The 12,552-nt window shown below is 35.9% G+C and overlaps 1 protein-coding gene across 1 annotated transcript; it reads left to right on the top strand.

Moving 5' to 3' along the window:
* The first annotated feature begins 349 nt into the window (after positions 1 to 349).
* Positions 350 to 12,350, top strand: RBPJ (recombination signal binding protein for immunoglobulin kappa J region). Its single transcript, XM_026456092.1, has 7 exons — positions 350 to 359; positions 1,811 to 1,948; positions 2,100 to 2,212; positions 6,192 to 6,332; positions 7,367 to 7,522; positions 7,873 to 7,976; positions 8,145 to 12,350. The coding sequence occupies exons 1-7, from the start codon at positions 350 to 352 to the stop codon at positions 8,458 to 8,460; spliced, it is 978 nt and encodes a 325-aa protein (XP_026311877.1). The 3' UTR covers positions 8,461 to 12,350.
* The last annotated feature ends 202 nt before the right edge of the window (positions 12,351 to 12,552 follow it).

Raw genomic sequence — 12,552 nt, 5'->3', positions numbered from 1 at the left:
TTTTTTTTGTTTTTTTGTTTTTTGTATTGGTTATATTTTAGTCCACTCAGTCCACTAATATCACTTAGTTTTTGTTATGGAAAAATTTCAAACACACTCAAGTAGACAGAGTTGCATCATAAAATGAAACCTCTTACGTTCATTCTCTAACTTCAACAGTGATCTTAAATTCAACCAACCTTATCTTCATCTATACCTGTACTCCAGGCCCACTTCCTTCTGCCTCTATTTTAGTTTAATGGATATCCAATCAATGTTCAAATGTAAAATGGTCTAAAGTGTTATTTTAAAAATCAGATTTCTTGAATCAAAATTCAAATCTACCACATAGTACAGTTTATATTGTGACATGTCCTTGAGTATAATCTATGAACAACTCCCCACCGCCCCGCGCCACACACACACACCAACTCTTGCAATTTATTTAAGTAAGTTGAGACATTTGGCCACTAGAGATTTCCACATACTGGATTTTGCTAATTTCATTTATTTGGTGTAGTTTCATATATTTTCTGTAAATTGGTAGAGTCAAAAAGAAATAGAGCGTGGGCACTAGTTGGAAAGATAGATTTCATTCAGTACTATTGCAACAGGGGAAAATAGAACCAAGTTCCATTTCAGAATACAACAAAGATAAGTGGGGATGAAGCAGAGTGAGAGGGTCAATGGATGGAAACTTACTAAAAGGAGACATCAAAGGTAGAAGGTTTCTTTCTGACCTGACTTAGGATTTGTGCTAAAGGCAGGCCAAGATGATCATAGATCCAGAGTGGGGGATAATTTAGGAGGATTCTTGCTACAACTGAGCTAAACAGACTGATGACAGGGCTGAAGGACGAATACTAGTTGAATGCTCAGAGCAGCCTGCTTAAAAGTTTGGTCAAGGAGAGTTTAGTCTAGAATCGTGATCAGATTTAAGTTTGTTGTCGTTTGTTTCTTGTTTTCTTGCTGGAAAGCAATACCTGCTTCAAAGGTGGTGGTGTGTTCTCCTGCACTAGGAGGTATATTATGTTTGTATTCAGGCTATTTGCATTTCAAATTACATGGTTTTATATAACTGCTTTAACTTTGTGTTTGTACTGAATATTAGTTTCTTGATGACAGAGAACATATTTCACTTTCAGAATATTTTTCTGCTTACATAGATTTATTTTCAAGAAATTTCATACGGTACTTTAAGGTATTTAGAAGAAAGTAGAATTTTCTAAAATCACAGTATGCAAAGGCATTTACCATCAACTCTGATAAACATCCCTCTAGTCCCTTTTCTATGCGTGTATTCTGTGTTATTGGATACATACATTCTATGCATGTATTCTGTGTAATAATTTCTATGCATGTATTCTGTGTATTAAAAATATATACATTTGCCTAGTGGAACCACAGCGTACAGAGTATTTTATAGTCTGCTTTTCCATTTAGTGATATTCCAGGAAAATATTTTCTTACCAGTATATTTAGATATATATCCTTTAAATAGGTCATCATTTAAATTTCTACTGTCTAACATTCATTATTTTAAAAGTAAGTTTTTCTGTAATAATCAGCATCACATTAAACATACTGTGTAGCTTTCACTTTAAAATTATTTTTATGGACATTTGATATCATTAGCTTGACATTATTAATAACAGTTACCTTGACTTCTTTTTTTGGTGTCATCTATACTGTCTTGGAAAGTGAAAATATTTGTCAAACTGTTAAATGATAAGAAAGAATAATTATACACTGCCAAGCAGAATTTCCTTCTTTTGCTCCCTCCCCACCTTTTGCTCCAATCGCATAAATAAGAGCTCTTTTTTCTTTGCAGTATGCATTGCCTCAGGAACAAAGGTGGCTCTGTTTAACCGACTACGATCCCAGACAGTTAGTACCAGATACTTGCATGTAGAAGGAGGTAATTTTCATGCCAGTTCACAGCAGTGGGGAGCATTTTTTATTCATCTCTGTGAGTATAAAAATGTGCAATGAATGTTTTTAGTGTGAAATCGTTAAATTCTTTTGATGAGATATATGGATATATTAAGTTTTGTCATTTGCCTAATCATAAAATGAATTCAAAAAGGTAACAATTTGATTTCTTTTTCCACCTACTGTAGTGGATGATGATGAATCAGAAGGAGAAGAATTCACAGTCCGAGATGGCTACATCCATTATGGACAAACAGTCAAACTTGTGTGCTCAGTTACTGGCATGGCACTACCAAGATTGGTATGGCTCTACTTTTGCTTTAGTGATAACGTGAAGTAAAAATTAATTCTTTAAACAGCAAAGTCACAACATTCAAATGGAAAAACACACCTCAATTTCATGCTTTTTAATTTTAAAAGGTGTGTTAGTAATCAGAGCTGTTTATAATTGATAGTTATACTGTACCTTATTTCAGAAATGTTTTAAGGTAATTAGCCAGTTTTTACAAGTACATTCTTAATGATTTTTTCTTAAATGATTTCCAATATATTTTGGTGGCAATTTGCTTTTTAGCTGTTTATCTGAAGATGTTCAGTAGAGGGCAGTATAAATTACATTTCTTTTCTTTACTAATTCAGATAATGTATTCATTTTTTTGTGGTACCTGCCATATCCCAGTGTAGGACCAAGTTTTCATAAAGAAGAAATTCTTATTTCTTTTAAAATATAAGCATAATTTTTGTTAGCTTACTGTCTCACAAGAAGATAGATTTATTAAAACTTAAATAAAATTGGTGTTTCTAACTTTGGGAGAGGGACATAGGATTTAGGGCTTTTGTTCAGTAGAAGACATTGAAACTCAGCCACGCATGGTGGCTTATACCTGCAATCCCAGCACTTCAACAGGTGAAGGCAGGAGAAGGAGAGGTGACTAGCCCTGGCATCACTTGAGCTCAGGAGTTCGAGACTAGCCCTGGCAACATGGTCAGACCCTGTCTTTACCCCGCCCTCCCCCCACCCCCCCCAAAAAAAAATTTAGCCAGGCGTGGTGGTACACACCTATAGTCTCAAGCGGAAGTGGGAGGATCACTTGAGCTTGGGAGGTCAAGGCTACAGTGAGCGGTGATCGTACTACTGAACTTTAGCCTGGGCAACAGAGTGAGATCCTATCCCAACAACCACAAAAAAGGAGATCTTAAACTGTAAAAACTGCTTTTGTTAGTAAAATGAAAACAAAAGTCCTCTATAGTGCCACCCCCTCCCAATTTTCCCTCTCCTTTTCTGAAACAATACAATTTATTTATATTCAAGATGAAGGGGATTTATGAGTAAGTTTCATTCAAGGTCAGACTGAAGAGGTTGGGTGAGTAGAAGAACATTTAGTATTAATGTTCCTAAGCATGCCCTCTATTTATTTTTTTTGGTGCAATATTCCACTGGCTTTTATTTTCTGGGACCATTTCAGCAGAGGCCGGGTTGATCTATAATTTTCTAAGCCAGTGATTCATTTCTTTGTTACTGTTATTTCTTTTTGCCCTCTGTCATGATTGTACAAGGTGATTTTATTTCCCATGTCAATGCAATAAGCTAAAGACATGAAGTATAGTAATAGTAATCTGTAAAGCTTTGCAGTTGAGACAGATTATAATAAAAAGGGTAACATTAAGGAATGAAGGGCATGAAAAACAGAGCAGGAGACAGAAGCAAGCACAAAATCTGAATCAGCATTTATTCATTTTTTTCTCTTCTCATTCATTTTCTCTGTTCCAAGGATGATGTTTGTTTGCTTTAGTGTTAAATGCTTGTACTGCAGAAGCACAATTTAGGAGGATGATTCTGATCACCAATAATTTATAATACAAACCACTTAGAAGACAGACCCAAATTTAAAACAGTGTTTTCCTTTATAGTTGTTTGTAAAGTACCAGTAGTCTGCCTTACTTGAAAATCGTCATTAATTGAAGTTTTTACACTCAAAACTGTATGGCTTTATATAAAAATGTTGCAATGAAATATTAACTTACTAGAAAAAGTTGCAGTACCATTATTAAGATGCTGATAAATAAATCTTTCTAGGGGTTTCATGACTGAGGAATTCTGACATGCGAAGTCAAGTGCCTCCTCATCGAGTTTACATTTTGGTAGGGTGATAAACCACATACCCATGTAAAGGATTTATGTAGTGATGAGAAGACAAAACAAGATAATAAAGGGATAGAGAATTGGAAGAGCACTTAGAGAGGTCAGGGAAGTCTTTTTGAAGGCACAGTATTTGAAGAGACCAGAATGAAGTCAAAGAACTGCCAACTGAGGGAGGAGCATTTCAGGCAAACAGAACAAGTACAGAACTGAAGGCAGGGGATGTGTGATGACTAGTAAAGAAACCAATGGAGCTGGAGCGGAGGGAGGAGAGGTCAAGTGGCAAGAACTGAAGCTGTAAGATTAGTACTGGGCAAGATCTTGTAGGATCCCTCTCTGTATCTAGGGTTAGGACTTCATATTATCTCTCTATGTTAGAAGGCCACTGGAGGGTTTTAAACGTAATGGCCCATTTTTGTTTAGAAGCATACGTCTGGCTGCTGGGTGGAGAAGAGAGCATAGCGATGTGGCCGTGGAAGCAGGGAGACAGGTGCTTGGATTGTTGTAATTGAGGCAGGAGTTGATAGTATCTTAGACCCAGGATCATAGTAGTAAAGTGTTGAGGGGTGACAGATTTGTTTGAAAGTGGACCTGATGGAATTTACCGGGAGATTGGATGGTTGGATATGAGAGAAAGCAAGGCATTAAGGATGACTTAAGGTTTTTGGATTGAGTGAATGTTGGTGCCATTTATTGATCTAAATGAGTTGGGGAAGGATCAAGTTTAGGAGGAAATAAAAAAATCTGTTTTTGATATGGTAACCTTGAGATGCCTGTTAGACATCATAAGTGGAAATGTTGAATAGGTAGTTAAGTGTACATACAAGTTGAATGCAGGAGAGAAGATAAGTCTGGAGATAATAAATTTAGAAGTTGTCAACCTTTAAATTTTAAACAGTATATATTATAAAGAGCAGAAAAGAGGGCTGAGAACTCGCCTCTGGGCATTCTAAAGGTCAGTTGGAGCAGGTGTGGTTCTGAAGGCAAAATGTGTTGCGAGCTTCTGAGAAAATGAAGTAAAATGTGGACAGAAAAGTGTCATGAGATGCATCTGTCTGGAAATCCTTGGTGGCTTTGAAAAGCAGTTGTAGTGGAGTCTTTGAGATAAAAGGGGAGAGATTGTAGGAGATTGGACAGTGAGGAAGAGGCGTTTGCAGAGAAACAGGTAGTGAGAGGGAGGGACAGGCATGTAGTCAGGGTTTTCTTTACTTTTGATTTTGAGATGAGCGATAGTTACGTTTGTATGTTGTTGGAAGTGATGGATAGAAAAGGAAACTAAGAGTAAAAGTTCTGTGTCAGATCTTGCTATTTATCATCATCATCTCCTTAGCCATTAATTCTAGGTGTCAAGTGTCATACAGGGTTTGATAGTATTATCTTTCAGATATTCATGTGTTTTGTGGACTAGTTGGATTATAAGATTTAGAGATCATTTGGACAGGCAGCCAGCCCTGGGATCAGGACATATTCTGATCCTTCAGCCACTAAACTGGTAATTTTTAGCAATTTATCTGACCTTTCTAAGCGCATTTTGTAATCTATAAAATGAGTTTAATTTTGTTATGTTTTTAAATATGTAAGTTTTGGATAATGGATATAAGATGTTTGCACTGACAGTAGCCTTCTAGAGATTTTTCCGTTTGATGTTGGAATATTTGTCATTTTATGCATGTTATTGGAAAAATATCATCAGAACTTGCTATTCAAAATATGGTCTGTAGGCCAGCAGTATTAACATCGCCTGGGATTTTGTTAGAAATGCAGAATATCAGGCCCCACAAGGGTCCTGCTAGATCAGAACCTGTGTTTTTCACAAGAACCCCAGCTCATTTGAATGCGCATTAATGTTTGAAAAGTACTGACCTAGAAAACAAGTGCCTGCCTGCCTGATTTTTTTTTTTTTTTTTAGATGTTCAGGGAAGAGGGTAACAATTTCTATATTCTGACCTGCTTACAATCTAAAAGTGTTTTTTATTCCTAGTCTTTTTGTTTGTGAATGTTTTTATATATGTAGGCATATGACAAATAACTGTGATGTATTATTATACAGTATATAACTTCTATGTACTTTTGATGTTGTACACAAGGAAAATCCTTTCCATGTGTTGATGGCCTTTTATTTCTTAATTGTTAAATATAGATAATTAGGAAAGTTGATAAGCAGACCGCATTATTGGATGCAGATGATCCTGTGTCACAACTCCATAAATGTGCATTTTACCTTAAGGATACAGAAAGAATGTACTTGTGCCTTTCTCAAGAAAGAATAATTCAATTTCAGGTATGTTTTTAAATTACTGGTGAAATCTAAAATATACAAACTGTGAGGTTAGCAGCTTGCAAAAATATGAAATTTTCATTTGCTGTTAATTATATACAAATACATGAAGCTATACACAGATGGGGATCTCAGGTATGAGCATCCTTAACACACAATCCTCAGACATGCAAGCAATCCTTCCTCAAGGAAGAACTCAAAATTATGAAAACATTCTCAGAGAAACAGTTAACATCTAGTTCTAGGGTTCTTAATTGAAGAACAAAGAGCCCCTCAGGATATCCAAGAATAGATTTTCAGTGCTCATTGAATCCTCTGAAATTGTGTGCAAACATTGTATAGATGAAGCATTTTTCTGGGTGAAGGCTCAAAATCTCATCAGATTTACATCGTGGTTTCCCAAGATAGTAATGATGACATGCTTTAAAAGCTAATGTTTTACATTTACTCAGAAGGCTTTCATGAGGTTATGACATGGGCAGATGATTTAATAAGATAGTTACAGTTTCATGTGAAACTCCTTTCCAGAGAGATGGCCACACACACACTGATGGGCATGCTGAGTCCCTGGTCTAGGTGTGTTAAGGAAGGGGTAGGTGCTTTGCCTTCCCATCTTGATTCCCTCCTATGGAACGTGCATAAGCTTCTAGCTGTTGCCTAAGCATGAGGACCCCCATTCTCTTTCTTAGAAGTCCCTGAAGAGTTTTAAACAGCCATTTACATCACAGATATTAATCTGCTATTAATGAACTTTGTACCTGCATTGGTGTACTCATGGTTACTCTGAAAGTTATTATTATTTAATATGTCACTGAAATAGTTTGTATTATAAGAAAAACTGCTGTCTATGGGGTTTCTGTATTAATATTCTGTTTGTGTTTATGTAGGGATGGGCAAAGCACCATGCTTTAGAAAGTTTATAAATTTTTACTGAATTCTCTTCTTAACTCTTGTCTGAGGGTTACTTTGGTAAAATTTTCTTATACTCTTAATACAAACTGTATAAAACTTAGTTTCTAAACTTCTTTCTTTATTAGGCCACTCCATGTCCAAAAGAACCAAATAAAGAGATGATAAATGATGGCGCTTCCTGGACAATCATTAGCACAGATAAGGCAGAATATACATTTTACGAGGGAATGGGCCCTGTCCTTGCCCCAGTCACGCCTGTGCCTGTCGTAGAGAGCCTTCAGGTGAGACTACCTAGTCCAAGTTGGCCTTTAGCTCTTTGCAGCTACTCTCAGCTCTGACTTGGCATCATTTCATTTCATGGGAGTTTTGATTTTTCTCCAATTGTGTGATTTGGGGGTTTTTATATTCACCATTTGTTGATTAAAAAAAAAAACAAAATTAGGAGGAGCGTAAAAATTTAAATTTAAATAAACTTGTGTGTTATCTTGAAATGTTTTTAGCTAGCTTTGTAATAAAAAACATTTTAATTACCCCTTTTTTAAACAAATGAAAGTTGAATGAGAATCTAATTTGTGTACTTTAATGAAAAATGAAAAGTTTTCTCAGTGTTGTGATTTTCTGTGAATTGCAGTTGAATGGCGGTGGGGACGTAGCAATGCTTGAACTTACAGGACAGAATTTCACTCCAAATTTACGAGTGTGGTTTGGGGATGTAGAAGCTGAAACTATGTACAGGTACTTGATAAAACTTTTTCATCATCCAGAGGTTGTGAGGGGTGTGGGTACAGGAGATTCTTTCCTGGCATTGATTGTAATGTATTAAACAACCTTGTCTTAAGTCTCATTTTTAACATGTACTTTGCTTTTTAAAGTGCTTTTAAGTGATTTATATTTTCTCCTCAGGTGTGGAGAGAGTATGCTCTGCGTCGTCCCAGACATTTCTGCATTCCGAGAAGGTTGGAGATGGGTCCGGCAACCAGTCCAGGTTCCAGTAACTTTGGTCCGAAATGATGGAATCATTTATTCCACCAGCCTTACCTTTACCTACACACCAGAACCAGGGCCGCGGCCACATTGCAGTGCAGCAGGAGCAATCCTTCGAGCCAATTCAAGCCAGGTGCCCCCTAATGAATCAAACACAAACAGCGAGGGAAGTTACACAAACGCCAGCACAAATTCAACCAGTGTCACATCGTCTACAGCCACCGTGGTATCCTAACTACCGTCTTTTTGCTAGGACTTAAACTGACTTGAGTGTGGCAAAAAGTCAAAAAAGGAGAAAAAATGAACAATCTTTTGTGGTTTCTTGGGAAAACTTTTCATACCAGGTGATACTATTCAAAAACCCCGTTATCTCTCTGCAAGTGCTGATTTGAAATGCAGAAGCCACAGTTAAAAAAAAAAAAAAGTCAAAATGTACAAACTATTGGAAATCAAGTTTTTCAGATGTTTGGTTGGTTGGTTGGTTGGTTTTTGTTTGGTTTTGTTTAAATGGGCAAGAAGTAAATAATGTGGCTGGAATACAAGTTGAACAAACTAGAAGACACAAATCTAACACAGTTTTTATGGACCAAGGAACTTGTATATTGTATAAGCTTTAGTAAAAGGTACATTTTCACCATACCTTTTTTTATATCACGGTATTATAGTACACCTTGTTACCAAATAGGTTGTTCTCTTCCCCACCTACCTTTGAGCTTTTGCTCTAAAATACATTCAGGTTCCAAGCCTGACCGTGCTTGTTTAATCTAATTGTCATACTCTTCCAGGTTTTTTTTTTTGGTCTAGGCTGGAACTTTTTTCTTTTATTTTCAGCTGAAGTCTTATGACTTTTCGTGAGTCAAAATTGTTTGGATTTCAGCAAGTCAAATCTTGTAAAGGCCTATGTATTTTTTTTTTAAGATTATATGAAGTCTGTGCAAAAGCTTTAAAAAAAATGCCTCTGCCTTGCCTGCAATACATGCAATGTATGTTAACTTAGTCTGTCTTCTCAGACACTGTTGGTAGTAATTTCTGTGTTTTCCTTTTTTTTTTTTTTAAATGAACTTACAGTGGTTATCCGAGAGGTTCTAACATTCACATGCAATTTGGTGTGGCCATTTAGCCATTAATGAGTTAATGGCACAGAACATGTTGATATTTGAAGTGTTCTCTCCCCTTTTCCCATAACGTAAATGCATAATGTGTGTTCCAGGATTTGTTCAGGTTTTTCCCCCCTCCCAATCTTGTACATAACTTGTATTATGTGTAAGTTAAACATTTTATTTTGAACTTGGAATGTTCCCAGTGATTTCATTCAGCAGGGTATTTTCTGCCTTGTTGGCAAGTGACAAAATATATGGGAAGTATTTGCTACCAGTTGGTAGATGGTGCCCTTATGGTAGAATGAGGAAAATGTCAGCAAAAGCATGTTTTATTATCTTTACTTTCTGGGGGGGGTTGGAAGGGGTAGCTAGCCAGAACATCATTGTAATCTTAAAACATAAGATGCTTTTATTAGATATGATCAACTAAAATAGCTGGAAGACAGTACTTTAGAAACAGATAGTTGTAAGATTATAAAATGCAAATGTAACTTATGTTTTCATTTTTTTCTCTGCCTTTTTTGTTTGTTTTCTCTTTTCCAGTACTGAGCATCTCCACAAACGTCTCCTAACTCAGAAAATATTTCTTTTCTTTTCAGTTGAGATTTGGTTGCATTCAGGGTTGTATGTTGGCCTTGCCTGCTAAACCCGCCAGTTTTACCTTGCTTTCATTCCTGAACTTTGGTTATGCTTTTGTTTGGTTTCTTCGAAATTGCAGCAGACTCATTGGGCTACATTTAGTACAGGAACCACATGTGTAATGTTATACGACACAGTCTAGTAATACAATCATCCCTCTTAGAGTAAAAACTACCTCTAGATTGTGGTAAGCTTTTACTGTCCCATAAAACAGGAGCCACAGTACCTTATGAATGCAAAACTGTAACTTCCTACAGTGTTTCCTTACAGAACATGGTCTTTCTGGTGTCCTGGGCTGTTTTGAAAAAATTTCCATTAATAGACTTTTTAGAAATTATTATTAGTAGCATTTTTTTTCAGCCTCGCTGTCTTCATCACTCACTCTGTGCTCAGACTATGCCACTGTAAATATTCTTCCTAACATCTTTAAGTCGCCTTTTCCTCGGTTTTCAAGGGGAAAGTCATTTGTAAAGTACGTTAGGTGATTAAATCAGTTATTGCAGTTTTCTCTTACTGCAAGCCTTTTTAATCACCCCCAGGCTGCATTTTATTCTGTATCGCCTTTTTTCTTCAAATCTGCTCCAATCACTCACTTCTCTCTTATAAGCTAATCCTGCCTCACACCTTAAATCTGTTTCAGTGATCAAGGGCAGAACTCATTGTGGCCTTATCTTTCTTTGTTGTAACTGTTCACCGTCTCTTTCTTACAGACCGCTTATTTCTGAGGAGTAGTTATTCCTCTTTGTGGAGTCATGGCAGGAGTCATTACACAGTGCTTTTGTTCAAAGCATGGACATGTTCCTAGTGCTGCTTTGCTTTAACGGCCACAAGTTTCCTCCACTTCCTAGGTTTGGTATTTAGTTAAGGAATCATATTAAATTAACCAATAACAAAAGAGATACTTTTGAAGAACAAACTATTCCTTACCCATTTTTGTAGCTCAAAAATAATTTTTCAAGTTCATGACTTTGTTAAAATGAACTTGTGCTTTTTTAACAAACGTTTGTTTTATTTTGATTGTTTCTTTACATAAGATAATTGAAATATTATACTGTAAACCCTTTTCTCTCTCTCTCTCTTTTTTTGAAAAGTCCAAGAATCTACTTAATACAGGCATTTTTCCCCACCTATTTTTGGCCATTCTTATACCACAGACTAAAAAGTGAAATGATTTGTCCGTTGTAGCTTATTGTTTATCAGTAGTTCTTTTGTCAGCTGCTTAAATTTTTTCTTTCATGGTTTTGTGAATCATTTTCAGTATGTAATTTATAGGAACCTTGTCCTCTGGTTATAGTAGACTGTGTCCCCTCCTCCAGTGATGGCATTATTAGACATGCTGATCATTTACCCGCAGAAAGATTCTCTTCTTAGAATGGCGAGTGCTTCAGTTGTAGTATGTTTGAAATTTTAAAAATTCTGTTTTAGAAATGTATCTTATGCTCTTATGACTTTATGTAATTTCTCAACATACACATAGAAGCTGAGTCTCTGATCCAATGTTTTTATTTGTTCCATTTAATTTATCACATAGATTGAGAAGGCAAGCTAAAAGCTTTAAAAATGCCCTTCATATTTTGAGTGATTTCAGAGTTGAACACTAGTATACTATCTAAATTTGCTGCTCATTTCTTTAAACTGTGGCAATTAAAGGCATCCTTATACATGACTTAATCGTGAAATGTTTGTCACTTTTACTGCACAGACTTATCTGCAATCATAACTGGTTAGTTTTTTTTGTTTTGTTGTTTTTAATGAAACTGGTACCATCTGTGCTTTCATAAAAAACTTCCAATGCTGTTTTTGAGAACTAACCTAACTAGTCATGCTAACCAGAAAATCCACTGGGGAGGAGGTTCCTTTTGAAACAAAATGCTCTTCAGTTAGTAACCAAGTTACTTTGATTTCAAAAGCAGCTGTGTTTCTGATGAGTACTGAACAAATGTGTGTAATTTTCTGTGCCAGACTTACACTTTGTTTTCAAGCACTGCAATGTGGGATGGATGGTTAGAAACAATAATATATTAGGGTTTCTGTTTAACCCTTTCAGGACTGAAATGTATCTCCTTTTGTTAATTTCCCCCTGTGTCGTGATAAATGTTTGCCAGCATTCAGTACTGTGTTGGTCCAGATGTAGGTTTATATGCTCATTTTTAGCTTATTTCTTGTACCTTGCAGCATGCTCTACGCATTCAGTCCTTAAGGGGTTTATCTTACAAACTGTGCGCCTGTAAGGTTTATTAGCAATAAGATAGAAAATCGAGCAAGTTTATACCATAATTTTGTAGAAAAAAAAGAATCTGCTCAGTTCCATATTTCATCCATGAAAAACTTGCAATATGAGCAGTTTCAAGGAATAAATAAAAAGGAAATGTAAACCATTGTAAAAGTCTTCTGTTGAATGTGCCTGATGCATGTATTATCGTCTTTGATTTCAGAATACTTCATAAAGATAAAATTAAATTCTATATTATAGTTGGTGTATTTACAATCTTACCATGTATATCACATCAAAGTGATAGCTCTACTAATTTAATTTCCATGTCAATGTTTTTAACTATGTAGTGCTTTAAAGAGATTTTTTCCCCCAT

The sequence above is a fragment of the Piliocolobus tephrosceles genome, chromosome 3, assembly GCF_002776525.5.
Source record: "Piliocolobus tephrosceles isolate RC106 chromosome 3, ASM277652v3, whole genome shotgun sequence".
Classification (NCBI taxonomy): Eukaryota; Metazoa; Chordata; class Mammalia; order Primates; family Cercopithecidae; genus Piliocolobus; species Piliocolobus tephrosceles.
The sequence above is the reverse complement of the archived record's forward strand: the minus strand, read 5'-3'. Positions and strand labels throughout refer to the sequence as shown.

Bases quoted from the DNA above. Each gene is read 5' to 3' on its own strand.
- RBPJ (XM_026456092.1), top strand. The intron at 6,333-7,366 runs GTATGTTTTTAA...TTTCTTTATTAG, and splicing joins AAAGAATAATTCAATTTCAG to GCCACTCCATGTCCAAAAGA. The intron at 7,977-8,144 runs GTACTTGATAAA...TTTTCTCCTCAG, and splicing joins GAAGCTGAAACTATGTACAG to GTGTGGAGAGAGTATGCTCT.